The sequence below is a fragment of the Podarcis pityusensis genome (assembly GCF_964106645.2).
Source record: "Podarcis pityusensis genome assembly, chromosome: 1".
NCBI lineage: Eukaryota > Metazoa > Chordata > Lepidosauria > Squamata > Lacertidae > Podarcis > Podarcis pityusensis.
The window spans coordinates 120,075,515-120,102,419 of record NC_138028.1 but is presented as its reverse complement, the minus strand read 5'-3'; the positions used below and the strand labels follow the sequence as shown (position 1 = coordinate 120,102,419).

The window sequence follows — 26,905 nt, the reverse complement described above, 5'->3', positions numbered from 1 at the left end:
TGTTGTTTTATTTTGATTATATATTTTATGGCTTCATATCTTGATTTTGTTCTGTGAACCGCCCTGAGACCTCTGGGCATAGGGCGGTATATAATAATAATAATAATAATAATAATAATAATAATACAACCCAGAGGAGCCAACATGAATAAAATATTGAGGGGTGGGGCAGGTAAACCTCACCTCACATGACCGATCACCTGATGCGGTGCAAAATGCCTATTAACTTTGGCCTCAAATGTTTTATGGAAAGTGGGGTTTCCCTTCGGCCCCTAGGAGTTGGCTCCTATGCCTCTAGCTAAAGAGTTGGGTCGGGCCTCCGTGACGCGCGTCTCGCTTCTGAGTGGACACGCGAAGAAGGGCCGTTTGGCCGAAACGTGTGTCGTGTGGACGCCGCGAGCGCTTTGCGTTTCACGCGTGTTAGCAGGCGCACTAACCCGCCCTGTACACACGTACATATATAAACCCGCAGGTTCCTCGGAGGCTGCACACCGGAGGGGGCGGGTGTGTGTACAGTAACATCAGGGCGGGGAGGCGCCGCCAGGAGCCAGCCGTGGCAGAAGGAGGCGGCGGCGGCGGCGGGTCGAGGCGAGGAGGCGGCCTGAGGCGGGCGGGCGGGCGGGCGGGCAGGGCGCCGGCTTTCCCGGCTATCGCGAGAGGCGGCGAAGGGAGGGGAAAGCGGAGCCGAGAGGGCCGCGAGCGAAGGAGCCCGGCGGCCGGAGCTGCGTCGCGGTTGCTGAGGGGGGAGAAGGCCGCCGCCGTCATGGCGGGCGCCGCCGGGGGCTCGAGCGCCCAGGAGAAGCGGGCCACGGCGTCGCGCCTCAAAGCGGCCCTCAGCCTGAGCGCGGACGAGAGCGAGGCCGCGGCGGGCGAGCTGCGGGCGCTGCTGGAGACGGTGCTGAGCCCGCCGAGCGGCGGCGCCGGAGGAGGCGGCGAGTCGGTGTCGGAGGCGCTGGCGTGGTGCCGCTGCCTGCTGGCGGGCGGCGAGCCGTGGGACAGCTTCGTGCAGGCGGTGCGGGCCTACGACCCGGCCACGCTGTGCGGCCTGGTGTGGACCGCCAACTTCGTGGCCTACCGGTGCCGGACGTGCGGCATCTCGCCCTGCATGAGCCTCTGCGCCGAGTGCTTCCACCAAGGCGAGCACGCCGGACACGACTACAACATGTTCCGCAGCCAGGCCGGCGGAGCCTGCGACTGCGGCGACGGCAACGTCATGCGGGAGGCCGGGTGAGTGCGCCGTGGGGGGGGGGGGCTGGCTGGCTGGGTTGGGGGTGGTGAGGGGAGACACTTGTCTAGGGCTGAGGGCGGGGGGAAGGCCAAGGGAAGGCCTCCCGGGGGGGGGGTGTCTGCGAGGGGGTGGCAATCCCCCACCCCACCCCTCCATAAAATACCCGAGGGGGCACCCCCAAAGTGGATGGGCACTGCCCTTCAAATGGTGCGTGTGCGCCACGTCATGCGATCGGTTATGTGAGGTGGGTCTTCACCTGGAAAAACACACACAGACACCATATTTTATTCAAGTTGGCACCCCTGGCATCTGGGAGAAAAGCGAGAGACCCTCCCTCCCTCCCTTTCACGGACAATAATGGTGAAAATAATAGTACCAGGGAGGACCAGTTGAGTGTGTGCAAAAACCTGACCTAATCCATCCTATTAAGTAACCCGGTGCAAGCATGTTTTTGCGCTCATGGGCTCTGTTTTGACTCCACAGACGGACAACAACAACAACAGAATTATTATTAGTAGTATTATTATTATTAGCTATATGCCACTCATCGGACTGGGTTGGCCCAACCTCTCTGGACAGCTCCTGACAAAAAATAGTAAAAACCCGACACGACGTCAAACACTAAAAACTTCCCTCAAGAGGGCTGCCTTCAGGTGTCTTTTAAAAACCACATAGCTGTTTATCTGTTTGACATCTGCTGGGAGGGCGTTCCACAGGGCATATGTGCCGTGTAATCCTAGGCGTGTCTGCTCAGAAGCAAAGCCGCACTGAACTAAATGGGACTTGTGTACTCTGTAAAGTGCTGCACACATTGATTGAATAATAATAATAATAATTTTATTTATACCCTGCTCATTATCTGGGGCGGCTTAGCACATATAAAAACGTAATAATACGTCAGACATTAAAAACTTCCCGATCCCAGTAATAATGGATGCAAAATTGCAGCCTGTTTGCGGAATATGTTTATGTGGTGAAGTGGGCTTTATGGAAACTTTGGTCCAGCAGAGGTTTTTTCACTGGGGCAAAGGTGGCCGTGCACCACCAACCTCAGTTTGGCCTTAGGCAGTCTCCACCTGCCCTCCTTCTGCCTTGCATCCAGCCCAGGAGCTGGCACTGATCATTGGCTTCCTTCTCTGGAGCCTCCCCGTTATATAACTTGGTAGGATTGGGGCAAAACTAGAATTAATTTGTTCTGTGTGTCATTTGCTGTTGCTCCACCCACGGTTGACCTTTCTGCCTTCTGTCCTTAATGTGCACCGACTTCCACTGCTTGTGTTGCAATGTGAAAGGCTTTAAGATGTCACAGCACTCTTTATTTGTTTGCTACCTCTGTGCGGTTTGTCATGTGGGTTGAAATTCTCGCTTCATCCAGAAATATGCATTCCAAGGGGAGAAAATAACAATCATCAGGCATATATTATGCAAATCTTGACAGGTGAATCTTGCTGGTATGTAATCTGTGGATGACGGTCTTATAAATGCATCCTTGATGCGTGTTACAAGTTAATGGTGTGTCCATGCTTATGTGAAAACATTGAGAGTGAAACCAGTACTAAAGAGTAAAAAGTAGAGCATTGTAACAGTAAACATTTCTGTAGCACTTTCAAATGGTCTAAATGCGTAACATGATCCAGTTATCTAACAGAGAGGTGAGTTTCAAACCAGGGATTTTCTGAGTATTTGATGGTATGTGAAATGAGAGAAATGTATGTATTGGAGAAGACAGATGGATGCATGCCTATGGAATGAATACACATGATCACACATTTCATCACACTGATCAAGAATGCCAGCAAACTTATGATCTTGTGTTTTTACAGACACATTCCATCCATGTGGTTTTATGCACAAAAGCATGATAAGGCATAACTAACCCAGAAATCAGTCTTCAGATTTTGCTCCAAACCATACCATACGTACAATACAATTCTTCTACCTTCTACTGATTGGTTGTGTTGGTCTGTATGTGCCTGGTGGGTTTTATAGACCATGTAGGCACTGAGTGATGCTGCAAGGTTTGGTGTACAGTCTTACACCTAGGATCCCCCCTTTGGCTGTTGTACAGTCTTCATGTTGCACAACCCAGTGCTTCTTACTCCTGTTCTTGTGTGGCATAAAGTAGAAATATTGTGTACATTAATGTACTTAAAAGGAGTGAAAAGATTGTAGAATTTGGGTCTCCAGTTGTGGGGGCAGGGGAAGATAGACACACAGGTAAGGATGCTGAAATAATTTGTGGGGAAGAGTGATGCTTAGAACACTGTCAGCCTGTTCAAGTGTTACTCTGTCCCAGGATACAATTTGTGTGTGCTCCCCCTCTTTCCCCTCATTACAGGTACAAGGTAACTATGGAAAGGAGGTACTTCCAAGTTTGCTCCTGCAACACACCTGTTTTGGCTTGAGTGCCACTTACACATTTTGCCAAACCTCTAGGGGCTGTGGATGCTGCTACGGTCTCCCTGCAATCTTGCTTGTGCATGCATGTAGCCCACATATACACAGAGCCCCCTTCCTCAGTTGATCCATTATCAGCCCCTTCCCTCTAATCTATATGATCAGTCTGATGGCCAGGAATGAACAGTCTGCCTTCCGAGCAAGGTGCTGAGCTGGCACAGGAAGCGGGTGGCGCTGGGGTCTAAACCCCTGAGCCTCTTAGACCTGCTGATCAGAAGGTTGGCAGTTCGAATCTGCGCGACGGGGTGACCTCCTGTTGCTCTGTCCCAGCTTCTGCCAACCTAGCAGTTCAAAAGCACGCCAGTGCAAGTAGATAAATAGGTACCACTGCGGCGGGAAGGTAAACAGCATTTCTGTGTGCTCTGGTTTCCGTTATGGTGTCCTGTTGCGACAGAAGCGGTTTAGTCATGCTGGCCATATGACCCAGAAAACTGTCTGTGGACAAATGCTGGCTCCCTCAGCCTGAAAAGTGAGATGAGCACCGCAACCCCATAGTCGCCTTGACTGGACTTAACCGTCCAGGGGTCCTTTACCCTTTACCTTTTTTTACTTTGCTGAGCTGGCCAGAGACATAGTGCTGTGTATCTCCTTAAAGTTTTGTCTTATTGGCACCACATCCAGAATGGGTGGAATCTTATGGGGTGAGGTGGGGGGGACAGAAAAATTTGTGGGGGGCATGATTTGGCCTCTAGGCCAGGAGTCAACCACCCCATCCTACGTTATTTAATTGTACAGTGGTACCCCGAGTTACAAACGCCTCAGGTTACAAACGCTTCAGGTGACAAACTCCGCTAACCTGGAAGAGTTACCTCAAGTTGATAACTTTGCCCCAGGATGAGAACGGAAATCGTGTGCCGGTGGCGCAGCGGCAGCAAGAGGCCCCATTAGCGAAAGCACATCTCTAGTTAAGAACAGTTTCAGGTTAAGAATGGACCTCCGGAATGAATTAAGTTCGTAACTAAAGGTACCACTATGGGGATTCCCTGCAGTGTGGTGGTTCCTGGTAGAAGTCAAAGGGTATAATGTGCTAGGCGACTTCTTGTTGTTTTTTGAAGCATTCGAGGGTGGGAGTAGCTGCTGTTGCTGCAGTAATGGACAGATGTAAAGCTGTGAGGGTGTAATTTCAGCAGCACAGTAGTGTTTTATTGGCAGGGCGAGACGATGAAGTGCTGCCAAATTATGGAAGAGTCACTAGCTGTCATATTGAACACATGTGATAGCTGGAGTCATCCTATCCCCGACTCTCATTTTAGTAAGGACTGAAGTGTGAACTCTGAAGGTATGCCAGTATGTAAACAATTCCCAAGTGTCGTCTGATCACCATGATAGACACTGTCCATTGTTGGCAGTGCCAGCTGTGGAACTTGGCTGTTTTTATTTTTGTGTGCTAATGCTGTGTCATCACAGCAGGCAAGCCTATAATTAAAATGTAGCTGTGCCTTATAAATTCAATGGGGGGAAATAACATAATGCAGTTGTCATAGTTTCTAAAAAGATTGCTTCCTGATCTGTTTGACTGCTAAATTGCTATGAGAATCTGCCGTGTGTTGCTGGATTCTTCTTGTTGAAGTTTGCATCGTTGATCATCGATGCAATGTGAATGTGGGGACAATGAAGTGGGAATGCGGGATCTGATTGGGGTTATTTTAATTTAGTGATAGTGTGTAGTGGCTGTCTGCACTTAGGTTTTCAGATGTGCCAAATACTCTTTCGGATGACAAGTAACAGTGTGTTTTGACAAATCCAATATCATCACATTTGAAGGAGATGTAGCAAAAGCCAATAAAGATGTTTCCTGGATTATAGACTTGAAGTTGATGTGCAAATGAACTCAGTTAGGCCTAGTTCCCAGAAATAACAAATGGAATTGTAAGGTTGTTACATGTGGCCATAGGGAACCTAAATTCAGGTGGTCATTCGATGGCTAGCTCCTTGAATTGGACCACTTGTTCAAATACTTTGGACTTCATGTCAATGAGAATCTCTCATGGAAGCTACAACTGGGTGCCATTAAATTATCAAGAGCCCAGGTCCATTGGCCAGCTCAGCAGATTTTTCTGTACAAAAGAAAACCAATGAATTAATGCTGTTCTCAAGATCTTTATGGCTAAAATTATAGCACAAATGTAGAAATCTGGGAAGTTGGAGCAAAGTACAAGTTCTGCAAAATAAATTTGCACTAGCAGCCAAGAAGCTGCATTCTAGTCATATCAAGAATTATAGTGTATTGTAAAGTTTTATCCCAGGGGTAGGCAACCTAAAGCCCGTGGGCCCGATCACCTTCTCAATCCGGCCCATGGACGGTCTGGGAATCAGTGTGTTTTTACAAGAGTAGAATGTGTGCTTTTATTTAAAATGCATCTCTGGGTTATTTGTGGGGCATAGGAATTCGTTCATTCCCCCCCCCCCAACAAAATATAGTCCGGCCCACCACATGGTCTGAGGGATGGTGGACCGGCCCATGGCTGAAAAAGGTTGCTGACCCGTTTTATCCAATGTTTTGTTACCCCTGGGGTAACAAGAAAACTGGCATGTCAGAAAGAAGTTTAGTTTCTATGTTCAGGGAAACTTTTAAATTGAGAATTCAAACATGCGAACCCCACTTTCCATAAAAAGGCTTACCACCTCCTCTGATACTTGTAATAACTAGTATTTAATTCCCAGCAGTCTTGCATTAATTAATGTATCTTGTGAAAACAGTGAATGTGTTTATAACTTAAGAGTATGCTAATTGCTGTAGTAACCAATATCCAGTGAGACTTTGTGGTCGCTTTTATGTCTTGGCAAATCTGCTGATTCTTCCCACTGAATTGATAGACGTCACTATTTAAGCTAAGGAACTATCAAGTATAAAAGATAAAACCCCAGTCCCTTTTGGGTAACTGAAAAGGTTGGAGGGAAAGTGAGCTACTATATTTTGTGTGTTGCTTCTTAGTTTACAGCTGAGATCTTTTGGACTGTTTCAAGTTCTGGAATAGGAATTTGCCTCTACAATTCTAGATTTTTCTCTTTCTCATTGTTCTCATTCATTCTTCACCTCTCCTTAATATTGTCTACCCTTCCCATGGTCTGTGTGAATATCCAGCAGACCAATCAAGACTGTATTAGTCAAGATCATCCTTTATCTGTTTTGTGTTTCAAGGTTTTCATCAGAGCAAGCAGTTGCCCTCTCTTTCAGGTCAACATTAACAGCTATGTGAAAGATCAGGTTTCTTGGTACTTTTGCCACAGCAAAAATTTCTACCATGCAAATAAATAAAGTTCAAGTCATATCCTGCCTGGCACTACTTTTTTTTTTTCTGAAATCCCTGGTTGATTGTTTCCAGTGTAACGTCTCCTAAAACAACCTCCTTGGCTGCTGAGCCAATGAATGGTGGTCAGTAAAGCTATGATTCACAGTGCTGTGTACCCATACACAATCTCTTGTCAAACTAAACTTTCTAATATTTGCTTTTCCTGAATACATTTTGGCTTTGAAATCAAGATGGATTTAATTATTCATCTACCTCTTCCCCCTGACACTTTAGAGATTTTGGGGCTATAAATTAGAGCATAGAAGCTCAGAATCAGGTAGTTTATATTTGCAATGTGGCTTTTGTCCAATACCACCCCCTCCCCCGAAAACCCCAATCTAGTCAAATGCTAAGAGATGCTTTTTAGTAAATCCAGGCAATTATGAAACAGTTTTTTAAATCACTGAGTGGTTTTCTGTTTTAAAATTTATCCAGTTGTACTTTAAAACAACAACAACCCCAGGCTTATGATTTATTAGTGAAACATTTTTATTGACATTATTATTTTACCCCTACACTTTTCTGTGACATTTTTTGTGCACTAATTTTGTACGTGAGTCTTGAATATGCACTTCTGAAATAGCTGTTATGTTTTTATATAGTTGTAAAACAAATAAAAGAACTTCGTTTGTATTTATGTAGAGGATGCTCTTTAACTAAAGATCATTCCAAGATCATTCATATCTAAGGAAACTACTTTAGCTATGACAAGTAAAGTGAGATTTTGAATAAATTATAGAAGGGAAAGTCATATGAGAAATAAATAAAAAATCCACTGAGGATTTTGCTTTGACAGCAAGCCTTCAGGAACGTGTACTTGGCAGGGCAACAAAATAGAAGCCAAAGGTTATTTCAGTGGTTTATTCAAGTAAGTGGTGTTGGGCATACTTTGAGTGAAATTCTTCATGCATAGCTGAGAATGTGTTCTGTACCAGACCTTTAAGTGAAACATTCTTCAGTTATGTCTTAGGAGGAATTATATAGATTCTGTTCTCCAAAAAACTTTTTTGTAATTCGTGGAGTCTCTGTTTCCTCAAACATTTAACGTATCTGCAACTTTTCTTTTATTGGTATTTTTTGCTGCTGCAAGGATAGTCCAGTGTTTTTGTGTGTGGTCAAGGCAAATCACATCTTACATAAGCTCTAAATTATCTGCAAATAGTTTGATTTCTCTCTGTGTTGGATTTGTGTTTTGTCTTTTGTGTTGAAAGAGCTTCAGTTGACTTCCAGACCTGTATTTTCGTATTTGATATAAGCATTATGTAATAGACACTATAATCCTTCTTTCTCTTTCATTTCTCCTGAAATTGTAACTTTGCTTCTGTTGTAGCGTTTAAAGTTGGGTGAGAAACTGTGCTTTCTGAATGTGTGCAAACGAAAGCATTCCAACTAGTACTGCAAGATCCAGTAGTTGTTTGTCTGGTAATACAGATGGTTGTATGGCAAGTCCTATATCAGTGAGCTGTGAGAAATGCTATGATTAGAGTTTTTCTTTGCACTTTCTTCCCAGTTTCTCTACAGTTTATGGCAGGAATGGGGAATCTGTAGCCGACCATATGTAGTTGTGGGAGTTGGGAGTCCAGTAATATCTGGAACAGGCATAGGCAAACTCAGCCCTCCAGATGTTTTGAGACTACAGTTCCCATCATCTCTGACCACTGATCCTGTTAGCTAGGGATGATGGGAGTTGTAGTCCCAAAACATCTGGAGGGTCGAGTTTGCCTATGCCTAATCTGGAAGGTCACAGGTTTCCCATCACTTGGATAGTTTTGCATTACTTGGTGGGTATAAAGAGTTCTCGTTTCTTCAGCTCAATAGAGCTGGTAAAGATTCAGAAAAGGACAACCAAAATGACCAGGGAGATAGAGCAACTTCCCTTTCCTGTGAGGAAAGGTGACAACAGTTGGCGTTTTTAAGTTTAGAGAAAAGGTGAGTAAAACTATGCTTGGTGTGAAGAAAGTGAATAGAGAAAGGTCTTTCACTTCTTACAGTGCAGAACTTGGGGAAATCCAACGAATCTGGATGTTGGAAGAGTCAGGGCAGACAAAAGAAAGTACCTTTTCACTCAGTTAAACTGTACAATTTGCTCCCACAAGGTAGTCACCAACATGGAAGGCTTTAAAATAATATTGGACAGTTTCATGGAGGACATGGTAATCAGTGGCAACTACCGTATTTTTTGCTCTATAAGACTCACTTTTTCCCTCCTAAAAATTAAGGGGAAATGTTTGTGCGTCTTATGGAGCGAATGCAGGCTGCACAGCTATCCCAGAAGCCAGAACAGCAAGAGGGATTGCTGCTTTCACTACGCAGTGATTCCTCTTGCTGTTCTGGCTTCTGAGATTCAGAATAATTTTTTTTTCTTGTTTTCCTCCTCCAAAAACTAGGTGCGTCTTGTGGTCTGGTGCGTCTTATAGAGCGAAAAATACGGTACTAACAATGGCTGTGCTTCTGAATATCAGTTATTGGAACTTGCAAGGAAAGAAAGTGATGTTGCACTCATGTCCTGCCTTTTGGTTTTCTGTAAGAATCTGGTTAGCCACTGTGACATCAGGATGCTGGACCCATTATGCTCTTTTTATATTATTATCAGTGCTATTTTTCTAGAAAAAGGAGTGCTGGAAAACCTCCCTTATTCTCTCAGAATGGCAATGGTGCCCACCTGAGAGGTGCCTGAACTAGTTCCCCTTGAAAAAAGCCCTACTTAGCTTATGTTTACATACGCAGCCATAGCATGGGGGGTTTCAAAATTAGCAACTATCAGTTCTTTGTTATTAATTAGGTGGCTGAGTATAACTTTGTATAACTTTATTTGTAGGTTTTGCAAAAGGCATCGGATAAAATCAAGCTCAGAAGTTCCGTCTGTTCCAAAAGATCTGTTGATAATGTCAGAACTAGTTCTTCCACAATTCATCTTCTGTCTTATTCAGTACTTACGGGAAGGCTATGATGAACCAGGTATGGATGCTATTAATTTTTGGGGGGGGGAAAGTTCACAAGGCAGATTCTCAGTGTTGTTAGTTTCATTTTTGTGACGGCCTGTTTTGTTCTGAAGGTAAGGATGATTTCAAACTGTTGGTGAATTGCAAGTGGGCTTTTAATAAAGTGTGATTGTCAGGATTGTGAAGTTGAATATGATCAGTGAAGCTGAGGTTAGTCTGCTCCCTGCCACCCACGTAAGCAACTCCTTATATTTTGCAAAATGGGAGAAAAGCTGAAATCCTAGAGAAAGTTGATGCAGATTGTCCTGGGTTACACAGAAGAGAGTGGAGTGGGAGAGAATTATACTTTGAGTGGAGTAAGCCATGGTGTGAACGCTGGGATAGAGGTTAAGATAACTGAGAGCCATAATGATAGAGTGTAAGGGAAGAATTTAGATACCTGATAATGTTAGAATTGAGGGAATGAAAGGCATCACTCTGTGGAAAGGAAACAAGAACTTCCAGCATCCTGTCTTGAATATAAAAGGAAAAGAAAAGCCAGTTGCTTGGTTAAAAAAAGTTTATTACTGTTTTTTCTTCCTTTATTGCTCATAGAGATGTGAGCAGCTTATGTCTCTTACAAATATTGTAATCAGCAAGGGGTGTATAATCTAAAATTTTAATTGTTGGGATGGGGTCATGTCGTAACAAGTAAGGAGCCACAAAGTTGCTAGAACGGTTTGCTCAATCTGCTACAAACTTCTTGCTTGTTTGTTTTACAGTTCTTGATGTTCCATCAGAAAAAGACCTTCACAAAGTCCTTCAGATATTGGAATCCCACATTTCATTTCTGGAAGATCTGACAAAAATGGGAGGAGCGATGCGTTCAGTCCTTACTCAGGTTTTGACAAATCAGCAGTTCTATAAAGATCTTAGCTCTGGTGAGTTGGTGTGTTATTACGTCTTGAGGAGTTTTTTTGTATTAACCATCCATTCTGTACTTTAAAAAGTCACAAAATAGTGTGGGCATGGGAGAAGGGAGTGGCATTTATTATTGCCGGTGATGTCACAGTCTGTGACACACAACTACAATTCCACACTGGTCTTGTGGTAGTTGCAGGTGTGCTGCCAACAGAGGAGTCAAATTTTCCTTATGACAAAGCACATTGAAAACACTGCTTGAAGGAATAATAATAATAATAAGTTATTATTTGTTCCCCAACCACTCTGGGCGGCTTCCGACAAAAATTAAAAATACATTAAAATGGCACACATAAAAAACTTCCCTGAACAGGGCTGTCTTCAGATGCCTTCTAAATGTCAGGTAGTTGCTTATATCTTTGACATCTGGTGGGAGGGCGTTCCACAGGGCTGGCGTCACTACGGAGAAAGCCCTCTGCCTGGTTCCCTGTAGCTTTGCTTCTCGCAGTGAGGGAACAGGCAGAAGGCCCTCGGTGCTAGATCTCAGTGTCCGGGCAGAACAATGGGGGTGGAGACGCTCCTTCAGGTATACTGGACCAAGGCAGTTTAGGGCTTTAAAGGTCAACACCAACACTTTGAATTGTGCTCGGAAACGTACTGGGAGCCAAAGTATGTGAATCCCATGCATCAAATGTGTTATAGGACATTTATTGTGTTGCAAAGCCCAAAATGTATTTAATTCTGTGGGCTAAATTTATTTCTTTATTTCTAACCCATTTCATGCTACAAGGCACACGTGAGCAACTCAAGGGCTTTGTGTTTCTCCTTGGTTGCTCGTAGTGCAGCCTTCTAAGCCCCAGGAAGCCCAGTTCACTTTCTGCATCTGATCTGCTGTCAGTTGGGCGGTGGTGGAAGGGTTGCTGTAACAGTGCTGCTAAGCGGGGGGGGGGGGCAGCAGTTTTAGCTGCCTTGGGATGGCTGTGGAGTGCAGGCTTTGATCTGCCTGCCCAGAGCGCTCAGTGCAGCTGAAATTGCAACCCCTGCACTGCCGACAGCAGTGTGAGGGCAGAATTTTTAGCTGCATCAGGATTACTGGGGGTGGCATGCAGACTTTAATGGTCAAAGTTGCATCAGAGTTCCTGATGCAGCTGCAAAGGGGAAGAGTAAACTGTTGTTGTGAGGTGGGGAGAATATGTGTGCAAGGTGGAGGAATGCCAGGCCCTGCCCTGCCCTGCCCACTGGCATGCAGCCCCTGACCAGCTGCACACCACCACATCTGCAGACCGGTGGCTACCCCTACAATAAGGCTTGGTAAGGCTGGTCCCTAGAGTGAACGCAAACCTTTTGAAATACCTTCCAGGTGGTGCAGAAAATGCATGTGCCAAGAAAAGCCACGAGAAGTATCTTGTAGCTCTGAAAGGTTCTGGACTCACATTTCCTGAAGACAAGGCTGCATGTGGAGGGCAGGAGCAAGCAGCTGGAGGAGCAAGCTCTTCAGTAGTTCAAGGTCTCTCTGTTTATTTATTTATTTATTTATTTAAAAATATATTTGTTATTTGAAGAATCTTCTTAGACTTACAGCATTGCCACAGGTCTGCTTCTGAAATAATTGACAGAATGCAGTCGAAACTACACAGTAGCAGATACAGAGAGGAAAACAGAACCCCTTTTCAATTGCTACAGTGGGGGAGTATCTCAATTCTTACAGACGTAAACTGCAAATGGAAGCTTTGGGTCCCTTTGATCCTATCCATTAGAAAATGTGTAAGTTTGAATGAGTGCTTAGTAACTGTGTGGCACAAGGTCACATTTCATTATCAGCAGCAGCACTACCCCAGCAACATGCATTTCTGCACTGTTCCAGGCATTGTCCCAAACCACACGTAGCACTTCCTGAAGTATTTACCATTTTCCTCCTAGTATTTTAATTCCAATATTGCTAGACCTAATGCAGCCCATGCTCGAAAGATAAATCCAAATATACATGGAGAGATAGATGGGGGGGGTATTTATGAAATTATCTGATTATTCTTTTGTCTAGCTGTGTGTGAATTAGAAAAGATAATTTAATGTTTAATTTCTCAAGGTTTTGCAGGTGCTACGCCAGCTTCAGGGCAAGGTGACTCTTCAGATGAGGTGAGATTTCTTCAGAAATAAAATAAAGCACAATAATATGTGAAATAAGTTGAAATACCCTAATTTTTATCATGCTTGCCTTTGCTAACACGTACTGTAGACTGGTGGTGTCAGCCCTATAAGCCATTAAGCAGAAAACACAGCTCTTTGTATTTATGTAGGGCCAGTCCCTCTCTGCTTTCTCCCCTGGGAGGGTTGTTGTTAATACTGCTTTCGTTGAACTAATTTTAGCAACACTGGGGATCGGAGTGTATATAGCAACTTCTGGAAATAACGCTAACTCATTACTATGTCAGATTCACATGCTGGGGCAGGTTTTAACCAGTGTTAATGCAGCGAAGGTTGTGTTTCAACTGCATCTTTCTAGTGCTCTCGTATTGACAACAACGGCTTGTTCTTAACCAGGTTCCTTTTCTTAGAACTGGTAGGATAGGTATACTTATTTCTAACAGGGCACTCCTAAGTATGTTTATTCAGAAGTCCTGCTGAGGTTGGTGGGGTTTATTTCCTAGAAAGCATGCTTAGGATTTAACTGGAAGTAAGTCCTATTGGAACACTGAGTAGGCGCGCATGGTATTGTTCTGCACGTTAACTATGCTAGGTGAATAACTAGCAACATATGTGTGTTTATATATACACATTTTTAAAACAGAAATAATTAAAGTACCTATGAGTTGCAGATGTTTCCCGAGAGCTCTTGTAAACCTGACGTAGGACTCTGTAAAGTTGCTAGATTAGATGCTGAATAAGCATCTTCCTGAGATCCCTTTACCTTGTAAAGAAGAGGAGTAAAGTGAGAAAAGTGGGAAATTGGGGAAAGGGCCTGCTGTTTCAGTAGTTCCGTCTCTGGTTCTAATCTAGAACTGGGTTCTTGGCGACTGGACAGGAAAGATTTTGTTGAAGCTCTTCCCACATCTGCATACAACCAGGAGTCATATGCTGCAACTGTGTGCATCCTCCAGTTTTTCGTACACTTAGATGCTGAAGTCCTATTTTTCTAGCATGTAAATGACGGGAATCTCCCATGGCAAATAATAGTCCATCTTCAAAATAAAAGGTTCTTAACAGTAGCCTGACTTAACAGGATACAGTGGTACCTCTGGATATGAACGGGATCCGTTCTGGAGCCCTGTTTGCATCCTGAAGTAAACACAACCCGTGTCTGTGCGGGTCGCGATTTGCCGCTTCCGTGCATGCACGTGGTGTCATTTTTACCGCATGCGCGAGCAGCGAAACCCGGAGGTAACGCGTTCCGTTACTTCCGGGTCGCTGCGGAGCGCAACCCAAAAGTGCTCAATCTGAAGCAACTTCAACCCGAGGTATGACTGTATAACCAGTGAACCTTTCATTGATACTGATATCAGTGCTAGGAAAAGCTTTATGAACTCAATTTCTGCATAACAGGCTGCAGTAAAAGTTGCCAGAATAAAATGCAAAAAAAGAAAAGAAAAGTATCTTTGTTTGAAAACCTTAGTTCAAAACTTTTTGCAGTATTTTCGATTTTTTTTCAGCTTCAGGAACAAAATGAACATATTGATGGCCGCTTCAGAGTCATTTTCAGATGTAATTGCAAAATGAACATGTTGCATGTTTATAACATTTGCACATGATTTCTGGTTAATGCTGAGCTGTAATTACACAGATTTGGAGGAGGGAAATAATTGGTTTATATCCAGAACTATTTATTAGAAGTTTGTTGTTGTTTGTGCAGCAGAGTCTGCTATTGCTTTTAGCAGTGCTATTTATAAGCTAATGTGTTTCAAAGTGCTGCCGTACTTTCACAGTTTTTAAAAACAAAGCTATTTTTAAAAAATGGCAGTGTAACCGAAGGTGAACTTAAATCCCTGAATTAATGAGGCCCAGCTAAAAATGATACTTACGACACTTCATATTTGCTCAGTTTATTGTGAAGGAAGGAATATGTAAGGTTAGGATTTAGACAGGAATCTGGTACAATGATCTTAACAGGGGGAAGTGGGAATAGGAGGGTAGCACCCCCTGACTTACTGCTTGTGGTGTTGGGAAGGAAAGATGCGGGATCATTTCAATAAAAGATGCAAATATGGGAATTTTCAAATAAAGAAACTTAAGTAATTAAATGGTACAGGAAACAAATCTAAGTGCTTTATACAGTCATACCTTGGGTTACAGACTCTTCAGGTTGCACTTTTCGGGTTGCACACCGCGCCAAACCCGGAAGTACTGGAACGGGTTACTTCCTGGTTTTGGCGCATGCGCAGAAGTGCTAAATCGCGCTTTGCGCATGCGCAGACACGGCACTGCAGGCTGAGAACGCTGTAGGTTGTGAACGTGCCTCCTGCACGGATCACGTTCACAACCCGAGTGTCCACTGTATTTGCTGGTGGCTGCATTATTTAATTTTGCCTTTCTAGCATTTAAGTGGATGCAGATCACTAAATAGTTTATTAACATAAAAAAAAATCCTTCCAGTAGCACCTTTAAGACCAACTAAGTTAGTTCTTGGTATGAGCTTTCGTGTGCAAGCACACTTCTTCAGATACACTGAAACAGAAGTTGCCAGATCCTTCTATATAGTGAGAAGGTGGGGAGGGGTATTACTCAGGAGGGTGGTGGGAATGGGAGATTGGCAGATAGCTGAGATCTGGATCTGGCAACTTCTGTTTCAGTGTATCTGAAGAAGTGTGCTTGCACACGAAAGCTCATACCAAGAACTAACTTAGTTGGTCTTAAAGGTGCTACTGGAAGGATTTTTTTTTATTTTGACTATGGCAGACCAACACGGCTACCTATCTGTAACTAGTTTATTAACCTGTGTGTGTGCATATCCAATAATGTCTACTAGCAAAAAGTGCTTGTGCAAGGCAAGAGTACCCAATTTTTGTTAATCACAGCTTATTAACCCATTTCTCTGTGCCCGTGTTGAACCAAGAAGTGGTTTGTACCAGCAAAAAGCACTCTTGCTTGTGTAAGACAGAGCACCTAATTTCCCGTTAACACCCCACCCCCCTCGGTTCACTATAGTCTTCTGCTACACAGAGCTGCTCCTGGAGCTTAGGAGACCCTCCCGTTATGAGATATGGCAGAGGGCTGTAGTGGATAGCGAGGATTAGCAAAAGTTATGTACCCTTCCTTACATTATCAGAAATGGTTTCCATTAGTGCAGAACCACAACTAGATACAATCCTGTGTGTATATCTCTCTCTGAAGTAGATGTAAAATGCATATTATGGGCAAGCTAATTAAACCAAAGAGCACTTGCCTATGAGAGAGCAAAGTCAAGGTCTCAAATAACACACTTGTAATCTTATCCAGAAAACTGTGAGTTAGCACTTACATGTCTCATTCAAGGCTTCTGCATGTAAATAATCTAAAACAAGGACATCTGGTGAGATACTAGTAAATTCTTCAGTTGCATGTGTTTTATCAGAGTCTCCATTTTCAACTCTGCAAATACTAAGCGGATCTAGTTGCATCTATCTGCGAGCAAGTAAAAAGTACTCTGTTGCTTCTGCTTTCCTTAAAACATTGATGTATTTCAACTGTTTTTGCCTCCGTATACTTCTGTGTTGCCACATATTGGTGAGCAGGTACTGCATATGAAGACAGACTTCCCACGAGAGGCCAAAAAAAATCTATGTGAGAGGTCTTTCTTTCCCATTCCTCCCATTTGCACAGTTCACAATTCTTGCAGTCTTAAGTGACTACAGTATTCTGAGTTGGCTCTGGGGACATAAAAGCTGTCCCCGTCCCCCCAATCCCTGTACGAGGAGGAGCTGGATTTGAGACATCCTCTAGTGATAATAGTCAAGACTGTGAGAACAAGCAAGGGATGCATAGTTACCGTATTTTTTCACTCTATTAGACGCACCGGACGATTGGACTCACTTAGTTTTTAGGGGAGGAAAACAAGAAATAAGAAAGGAAGGCAAAGCATCCTGAGCTAAGAGGGAGCGCAAAAGATCCCTCTTGCCCTCCTGGCTTTCTGCAAAAACAAGCCTACTGGCTTTCCTCCCGCAAGAGCCATGCGCTCTTTAAAGGGAGCGCGGCTCTTGGGGGCTTTTCTGGGCAGCCCTACTCCCTCCTCTGGAAAAGCCGCACACACACTCCACGTGGCTCTTTAAAGGGAGCGCTGACAGAGCCTCCCGCCTGCATTCGCTGCATAAGACGCACACACATTTCCCCTTACTTTTTAGGACGGGAAAAGTGTGTCTTATAGAGCGAAAAATACGGTATATATGGTTGCCATCTAGGGAGGATAGATTACTAGGAAAGACTTACCACTCAGATGCCACCCAAATAGCTTTCTGTTATCCAAGCTTTCAACATACTGGTGCCAAGTATGTTCATTTTATTCATTGTGCTGCTGAATAAAATTAATTATTAGAAAATACTAATACTATTTAAGCATTCAAATGTTTTATGATTGCTTTCTACTTAGGCTGTGCACACGTTTCTAAGTGTGCATGTTTCTAAGCAAGTGCCATTGAAACTAACAGTATTTGCATCCAAGTAAATATATTTAGGATTGGGGCAACTGACATGTAATACCTTTAACTCCAGAACTTGAATAAAACCATTAAATCAATTGGAAGATGTGCCATTCTTTGTTTTGGTTCTAAAGCCACAAGTTGAAGTCAATTCATAGAGAATCAAATAACAACAATAACAAATCCCCATAGATCAGATTATGCATTTGTAAACATAATTAGAAGCAGCGGAAGGAATGTTTAAGGAAGATTATGAAGACCAATCCAATGAAGAATATGTTATTAAGAGTTTGAGTTCCTACAGTATTATTGGAATGAGTTGCTGCAATAATTAAACCGTTCCTTTGTTTCATTCTTTTTTCTTTGAAAAGCATATTCATAGCATATATAGTCTTTGACAGTAAGACATTTTATATTGATCCACTCTCAAACTCTTTCCATATCTCAGGAGGACCAAGATGGTGGCCAAGACGTGGGAAAACGCAAGAGGGTAAAACTAAGCAGCAGCACCAAAGGTACATGGCATATAGTTTGTCAGCTACTTTTGTGTTTTTGTATCTTGAGGTCACCAAGCCTGATCAGTTTTTGATCAGTCTTGGCTGAAGAACGCAGTATGAGAAAAGACTGAGAAATATGCCGGCATGACATACTTTCACCAGAATTCACTGCTGCCACCAGTGTCTTGTATTGTTTGCATATGTTTCCTATAAGTGGCCAGTAAGTTTGCAAAATGCCCCTTGATCGAACAATGAAGAGAGTTCTTAGAGTTGTATCATACGGGGCTTTTGTTTCTTCTCCACACACCCCCACTGCCACATCCCCCCATAATCTTCTTTGGTAGGTCCCCCAACTCTCTGGAGCTGATTTTGAGGGTTCCTTGGGGGTTGGAGAGGACAAGAGCAGAAGAGGAAATTCTGGTGTATGCATGGAAACCTGATGTAGCAGCAGAGCTGCAGTGTTTAATACAACCCTTAAAATGTAATTTTGTGTGTGTATGTATATGTGTGTGTGTGTGTGTGTATTACACAATATTTTCTTTGGGACAAGGAATTCCATGGCTCAGCTTTCTACGAGCTAAGTACAGTGGTACCTCTGGTTACGTACTTAATTCATTCCGGAGGTCTGTTCTTAACCTGAAACTGTTCTTAACCTGAAGCACCACTTTAGCTAATGGGGCCTCCCGCTGCCACTGCGCCGCCACTGCATGATTTCTGTTCTTATCCTGAAGCAAAGTTCTTAACCCGAGGTACTATTTCTGGGTTAGTGGAGGCTGTAACCTGAAGCGTATGTAACCCGAGATACCACTGTACAGACATTTGATCTGGAGGTATTTGTGACTCACCACCTCTGTTTTAGGCAGAGGTTGCTGAACCAGAGGGTCTACATGGAAAAGTCTTTTTCTATTATATTTTTCCTTATCCATTCCCCATAACTTTTTCACCTTGTAATTTCTTCTCATGATTCTCCTTTCATACTCAACTTGTACCTTATTTCTGTACCTTATTTCAACCCCCCCCCCAATCATTTTTGTTCATCCCTCCTCTCTGCTCCTTTCCCCCTCACTTCTTCCTCCTTTAGCAGCTTTACTCTCTAGTGCCTTCCTTTCTATTCTCAGGTTATTTTATCACTAATAATTATAATTATAATATCTCACTTTCTAATTCTCTTCAGCAACACCCCTGGAGGCCTCCCTTCCCTTCCTCCATTCTCCTGGCCACTTTCACTTTCACTCAGCAAGCATAGAGCTCCAGGCATTGGTCCAACTAGAAAGCTTTGGCATGGGCTAGGGGGCAGGACAGTGGGACGTGGGTGGCGCTGTGGGTAAAACCTCAGCGCCTAGGACTTGCCGATCGCATGGTCGGCGGTTCGAATCCCCGCGGCGGGGTGCGCTCCCGTCGTTCAGTCCCAGCGCCTGCCAACCTAGCAGTTCGAAAGCACCCCCGGGTGCAAGTAGATAAATAGGGACCGCTTACCAGCGGGAAGGTAAACGGCGTTCTGTGTGCTGCGCTGGCTAGCCAGATGCAGCTTGTCACGCTGGCCACGTGACCCGGAAGTGTCTGCGGACAACGCTGGCTCCCGGCCTATAGAGTGAGATGAGCGCACAACCCTAGAGTCTGGCAAGACTGGCCCGTACGGGCAGGGGTACCTTTACCTTACCTAGGGGGCAGGACAAGGGACGCGGGTGGCACTGTGGGTTAAACCACAGAGCCTAGGACTTGCCGATCAGAAGGTTGGCGGTTCAAATCCCCATGACGGGGTGAGCTCCCGTTGCTTGGTCCCTGCTCCTGCCAACCTAGCAGCTCGAAAGCACGTCAAAGTGCAAGTAGATAAATAGGTACCACTCCGGCGGGAAGGTAAACGGTGTTTCCGTGCACTGCTCTGGTTCGCCAGAAGCAGCTTAGTCATGCTGGCCACATGACCCGGAAGCTGTACGCCGGCTCCCTCGGCCAATAAAGCGAGATGAGCGCCGCAACCCCAGAGTCGGTCACGGCTGGACCTAATGGTCAGGGATCCCCTTTACTCTTTACCTTTGGGGGCAGGACAGGCAAGCGACTAGCATTGGGCACACTGAGGCCCCTCTGAAATTGCCCCGGGGTGCATTGACGGGTCCCTGCTGTTTGAGAAACCTCGGTGCAAATTGTTATGAGCGGCTGACCCCTTCAGAATTGCACTGAATGATGTGACAAGACATGAAAGATGACTGTCTAAAAAAAAGAAAGAAAAGATTGTAACCTAGCTGCCAGATGGCATGCAATTAGTATAATTTGCACATCGTTTTCATGGATATGGTTTGTGTCAAACTGCAGTTGATGGATGTGTTGTGCCGGTTCTCAGTATTATTATGCTCACTTTGTTATCCTTAAAGACAACCCTCCACAAGCCATTCAGCCATCAGTAGTTAGGAAAAACAATTAATTTAGATATGTCTTGGTTTTCTCTCTATTACTTTACAGTACTCAGAAATGCACCTTTTTACAGTACTTTTTAAAAACAGTAGGCTATTTTGTGTGAAAAGGGTATATAGTGTGTGTTTTGATTTTTAATGCTTGCTGGATCTACTTTAGGACAAGATTGTGGGTTTGGAGGGCCTTGACTTCGGTAGAATAATAGGAACAGAATAAAGCTGAAATTCTAACCAGTGCCCAAATTCTAACCAGATAAGTGGCCCCAGCACAGTGGGCAACCTGCAGGTTGCAGATCATTGCTTGTATCCTCCTGTATCTGTAACCTTTAATTATTCACTATGAATGATCAGCAAGCTATTGTGTACACTTTTCTTCCTGTCCTCCATTTTCTGCAACTATGGTACCTAATTCTTAAGCAGGCTTTTAAGCTTTGAGCAGATGAGATGAAAAACACCGGCCTGTTTATATGATGGGGTTTGTAGTTGCTGTGTGTGATTTGAATTGTATGGAAGATTTGTACTGAAGTCTTCGTTGCAAAAAAACAACAACCCTCTGAAAATAAAGTTCCCTGGGCCAGCCAGATGTACTGATTTGCCCAATCTAGTTTTTCTCTTAGTAATAAACTCCAGACTTTTTCTTTTTTGTTAGTAGAAAAATATTAAAGAGTTAACAATACTTCTTAACAACCTCCTTCCAATTTTATTACTTGTTTTTGTACAGATCAATCCATTATGGATGTTTTGAAGCATAAATGTTTTCTAGAAGAATTATTATTTTGGACAATAAAATATGAATTTCCCCAGAAGATGGTAACTTTCTTACTCAACATGCTTCCAGATCAGGATTATAAGGTATTTGTGTGTTTCCTCTTTCCTTTCCTGTCAGAACACTTCCCCGCTTCAGTTTGCATACAGTTCCCCATTGCAGTTTGCATTGGGCACGGGGTAGGTATTGCAGAACATCTTCGAATGCCACATTTATTTATTTTTACAGTAGCATAAGGTTGCTGGTTGAAAATAGTGCAAAAGAACATAAATAGCTCAGCCTAAGTTAGAAGGAACAAATTTAAAAACCTGTAAAAATGCCTGTTTCTTTTATGAGCCATAATTGGAAGGAGTGCTGTCTCTGTAGCTGGTGCTTCCTCACAGTTGGCATGCAATAGCTTGCAGTTACTGTTCTTTGAGTTGCAGAGCTAGGATGTGGAAACTAGCTGCCCCTTTAGTTTTCTGAAACACAGTGCAAAATTTCAACCGTTAATGGAGCCCACAAGAAAAGGTTAAGATTTGTACACATTTGATGGTTTCTTAGCGCTTGAGTGCTTTGGATAGCTCCAACTTATTCTTAAGGGCTTGCCATATATGATAACAGGTGCCAGTTCAGACTGCTTAATAAGCTGCATTACGAACAAGGCTCATTCCCCTTTCACATAGCAGATTCTCTTTCTTTGCCGGATTGACTTATAAACCTGCAAGTCTTCTGTTAACTCTAGGTTTTCCATTTCATCTGAATCAGCAAACTATGGCTAACTGGATATGAAGCCACAATTCAATTCACAATTCCTAGCTTGTTCCAGATACATTAACCATTGTTTCCTGGTTGGGTTGTAACAGGAAACTATACTTAGCTGAAGACTTCCTGGCTTGTTTCCTTGTGCAAAGTAATAATAATAATTTTATTATTTATATCCCACCAATCTGGCTGGGTTTCCTCAGCCACTCTGGGAAGCTTAAAACACAGTAAAAATTGTAAAACATTAGACATAAAAACTTCCCAATACAGGGTTGCCTTCAGATGTTTTTCTAAAAGTCAGATAGTTGTTTATTTCCTTGACGTCTGATGGGAGAACGTTCCACCAGGTGGGTGCCACTACCGAGAAGGCCGTCTGCCTTGTTCCCTGTAGCTTCACTTCTCGCAATGAGGGAACCGCCAGAAGGCCCTTGGAGCTGGACCTCAGTGTCCAGGCTGAACAATGGGGGTGGAGACACTCCTTCAGGTGTACTGGGCTGAGGCTGTTTAGGGTTTTAAAGGTCAGCACCAACACTTTGGATTGTGCTCGGAAACGTACTGGGAGCCAATGTAGGTCTTTCAGGACCGGTGTTATATGGTCTCGGCAGCCACTCCCAGTCACCAGTCTAGCTGCCGCATTCTGGATTAGTTGTAGTTTCCGGGTCGTCTTCAGAGGTGTCCTCACGTAGAGTGCATTGCAGTAGTCCAAGCAGGAGATAACTAGAGCATGCACCACTCTGGCGAGACAGTCCGCGGGCAGGTAGGGTCTCAGCCTGCGTACCAGATGGAGCTGGTAGATAGCTGCCCTGGACACAGAATTGAAGTGAAATGACTGTGTTCAGGGGCAGAAGGTTTGTTCATATTCCACCTGGTTACATTGAGATGTAATTGTACCAACATGCCCATTGTGTCCTCTAGATGATACTTACCTGGACATTTGGTCCTCATTAACAGATTTTAAAAAAGCATTCATGTTAGCAGAAGTATAGTCTGATACAATGCAGAGTGAGGCACACATAAAGTACATTGAAATAATTGGATTGGGCCACATGTACTTGGAAAGTAATTGCATTGCATGGCATCCTAGTCTTGGTTTTGTGCAACAACTGGTTTAATATACTTTCAGTAACACTTCTTATTGAGACTTGTTCGGGGGTTGGGAATGCAAATGGTAACGCTAACCTTTATTTTATACCCTGCAGATTGCTTTTACTAAAACTTTTGTGCAGCACTACGCTTTTATTATGAAAACCCTGAAGAAAAGCCATGAATCGGATACCATGTCTAACAGAATAGTACATATTAGTGTCCAATTGTTCAGCAATGAGGAGCTGGCACGCCAAGTGACAGAGGAATGCCAGCTGCTTGATATTATGGTTACTGTCCTACTGTACATGATGGAGAGTTGCCTTATTAAAAGTGAGCTGCAAGGTGAGTCGAATTCAGAATTTGCTTTAAGAGCACTAGAGAGGCACACACAGAATATTCTCAGCCTGTATTTAGGCTTCTTTCTGTAAGGGGGATGCAATGCTAGCAGTTGACAGGGCTAGAGTCCAAGGTGGGCCACCCTTTCGTCTCTCTTACCCTGTTCCCTTCTTTCCCGCTTGTTTCCCCATCCTCTGCACTCCCATGAAATTAGACCCAAGTGCCACAGTTTACCCACCTGTGGGCTATAGTGGAGGAGGGTCTGTTTTAAGCTTTCCAGCTGAAAGAGTGAAAAATGGCTAAAATAGAAGGAAAACAGCCCTATCATCCTTCCCCTTCCATTCCTCTACCAGAACATGCAGACAGAGAGACTGCTTTGTGTAAAAGAGAGAAAATGTTGGAGATGATCATTACTGCTGTAGTCTTAGACATAAAGACCAGATTCAGAGTTCACTGCATCCGGGAAGTCCGCATGGAACTTAACTAGCATGCAGACACCTTGTGAGGTTTGGGAGAAACAAGGAAGGTGGTTGTAAAGTGAATGAGGAAGTACTGATACAGGTAGAAGCTTTGTTTTGCACGCTCCATCAGTGTGTATGTTTAACATTGGCAGTCTTAACATTTATGTCTTCAAAACCACTTTACTTGCCTTTTAGATGAGGAAAACAGTTTGCATGTAGTAGTGAACTGTGGGGAAGCTCTACTCAAGAACAACACCTACTGGCCACTTGTCAGCGACTTTATAAATATCCTTTCACACCAGAGCGTGGCTAAGAAATTTTTGGAAGACCACAGGCTATTAGTAACATGGATGAATTTTGTATCATTTTTCCAAGGTATGCGTCACTTTTGCTAATTATGTGCCCTAGTATTGACTGTCCAACTATATATACCTATATATACCTAGATAGGGTTTAGGGGATGCAGGTGGCGATGTGGTCTAAACCACTGAGCCTCTTGGGCTTGCCGATCAGAAGGTTGGTGGTTTGAATCCCCGCGATGGGGTGAGTTCCCGTTGCTCTGTCCCAGCTCCTGTCTACCTAGCAGTTCGAAAACACACCAGTCCAAGTAGATAAACAGGTACCGCTGTGGCGGGAAAGTAAACGGTGTTTCCGTACGCTCTGGCACTTGTTACGGTGTCCCATTGCACCAGAAGCGGTTTAGTCATGCTGACCACATGGCCCAGAAAGCTGTCTGTGGACAAATGCCGGCTCCCTCGGCCTGAAAAGCGAGATGAGTGCCACAACCCCAGCCTTTGACTGGACTTAACCATCCAGGGGTCCTTTACTTTTTACCTTAGATAGGGGTTTGATGACTAACTTTCATTTTCTGGGTGTTTGAATTGTATACGGTGCGGAAAAGATGGTGTACTGGTTAGCTGTAACTTTGTGCAACTTTGTCTTGATCTTTTAAGGAATGAATTTAAACAAGAGAGAACTTAATGAGCATGTTGAGTTTGAATCTCAGACCTACTATGCTGCTTTTGCCGCTGAGCTTGAGGCCTGTGCCCAGCCAATGTGGGGGCTACTATCACACTGCAAAATCAGGGTAAGCTGAGCACTACCTCCCCCTTTGGTTCTCTAGTGATTAAATATTTTAAATGTGAAATATGCAGTTTTAGAAAGTTGTACACTCTCCTTGTGTTAAGTTGGTACACACACCCCCGTGCCTGTTGTGTACCTTGCAGTTAATATGATAGCATTGTGCTCTTAGCTTAACACCCTTAAATTTTTATTTAATCAACTATATTCGTCAAGGTGAGCAGTAAAACTCCTTTTGAGGGTATGCTCGTTAATCTGTTGTCCTGTTACTGAAAATGTGTTCAGGTGCTTTATTAGTTATGTTGTGCGAATAATAAATAGAATGCTTTCATGTTTTTGATGGAAGTCCTTCAGAAATGTGCCTTTTTATCAAACAGAGAAATGCAGGTCCAGTGACTCCAGTTTGAAAGTACATTTATTCTCTCAGCCCCCACTGCCAAGAGCACAGAATGAGTTAACATTCCTGAAGAATTGTTGTCAGAGACCATGGTTTCGTTTTGGTTTCTGTTTCTTTTACTTTGATCGCACAGTATTGTATAATTGTTATCAGTAGGTTGAAACATCCCCCTCCCCCAGATATCAGATTGCCGATCATATCCATAAGTAAATATTGGTTCTCGACCCTGAGGGTGTACATGAGGTGAGACTAGAAACAGGACTCAGGTTCCAAATTATACATTGGGAGAGGAGAGGAAAGGGAAGGGTTGCTTGCACCCTCTAGCAAATTTTGCTGTGTCGTTTAACTTCAGAGAGTTCATTTTTCCATTTGTGCAACCTTTGTATCCCGCTTCAGGAGACGCAGGAATACACACGAAACGTTGTTAGATACTGCCTAGAAGCACTCCAGGATTGGTTTGATGCTATCAACTTTGTGGATGAGGTTTGTGTGTCTAATGTATTTGACTTTGCATTACGGAGTAGGGTCTTCTTTTAAAATTTGGAAGCATCTTCCCTTCAAACCTATATTGCACGCACCTCCATTCCACCCTCTCTTATTGCAAGAGATTTCCCTGAGCCAAGCTACCCGGTGGAGGGTTGCTTTTGTGTCTGTAGCAATAAAAGAGTGCAGCGTCACAATTTCTGGAGTAAAAGCAGAAGTGTATGTGCGTGTGTCAAAGTTTTGGGTTTTACCAGACGAGAGGAAATAATGAGTGATTTAATAGTGTGCAAAATGGAATTGTTTATTCCTTTGAATTGTAAGCGACCTTTGTTTCCATTGCAGCCTACTCCTAATCAGGTCACTTTTCATCTGCCTCTGCATCGTTACTATGCCATGTTTCTAAGTAAGGTAAATGAATGGTTTTTTGCAGAATAGGTTTTTTTTGGGGGGGGGGGAAGAGGCATTATTTAGGTAGACACGTCCAGATCAAATATGTACATATTTTGTTTGTAGGCTGTTAAATGCCAAGAGCTAGATCTCGATTCCCTCCTTCCAGACCAGGAGATGTTGATGAAGCTCATGGTTCACCCACTTCAGATTCAGGTAAGTTGGCCAAGTATTTTTCTCTCTGCATGTATCACCTCTGTGATGTGTCAAGCGGTAATCGCAAATAGCGAGCAGATACAGAGGGTAACATCCAATTACGTACATCCACAGTCAATACAGAAATTTGCTTGCACAATGGGAATTTTTGGTTTCTCCTCTCCCCCCTCCAGCCTCTTGTGTGGCCTCAGAAGATGCTTTGGTGGCTCTCCGAATCCTCCAAAGCAAATTGGGGGCGGGGGGTGGGGATGCAAGGGAGAGAAAAGGAAGGAGATGCCCCATTGTATCTACATTGGATTTCACTCATGGTTCATTGCCTCAGACAGTTTTTCACCACTAGAGGCCATTGATTTGTGGCTGAATGTAACTGAGTGCTAAGGGCATGGATATCTGAATAACTGCAAGTTCATTCCCACATTGTATGTACAGCACTCTTTGTTTTCCACATATGGATCACAATAATGAGTGAGAAATTTTTGGGTGATTCTATTGAATTAGCAAGAGGTAAAGTGAAGGCCAAAAGCGGGAGTGTATCTGAGAACAACACAGAAAAAAGTTAGACGGTATAAATAAGCAGGGAAAATATTCAGATCCTGTGGAACAACTGCTCAGTGGTTGC

The 26,905-nt window shown here is 43.7% G+C and overlaps 1 protein-coding gene across 1 annotated transcript in view; it reads left to right on the top strand.

The window, feature by feature from the left end:
• The first annotated feature begins 688 nt into the window (after positions 1–688).
• Positions 689–26,905, top strand: part of UBR3 (ubiquitin protein ligase E3 component n-recognin 3) — a 90,510-nt gene continuing 64,293 nt past the window's right edge. Inside the window, 13 exon segments of the mRNA XM_080973305.1 lie at positions 689–1,227; positions 9,797–9,936; positions 10,682–10,840; positions 12,181–12,327; positions 12,907–12,956; positions 17,874–17,940; positions 21,052–21,182; positions 23,040–23,268; positions 23,919–24,098; positions 24,677–24,810; positions 25,597–25,683; positions 26,026–26,091; positions 26,197–26,286. Of these exon segments, the coding sequence (XP_080829431.1) occupies positions 764–1,227; positions 9,797–9,936; positions 10,682–10,840; positions 12,181–12,327; positions 12,907–12,956; positions 17,874–17,940; positions 21,052–21,182; positions 23,040–23,268; positions 23,919–24,098; positions 24,677–24,810; positions 25,597–25,683; positions 26,026–26,091; positions 26,197–26,286 (1,944 nt within the window). The 5' untranslated portion in view covers positions 689–763.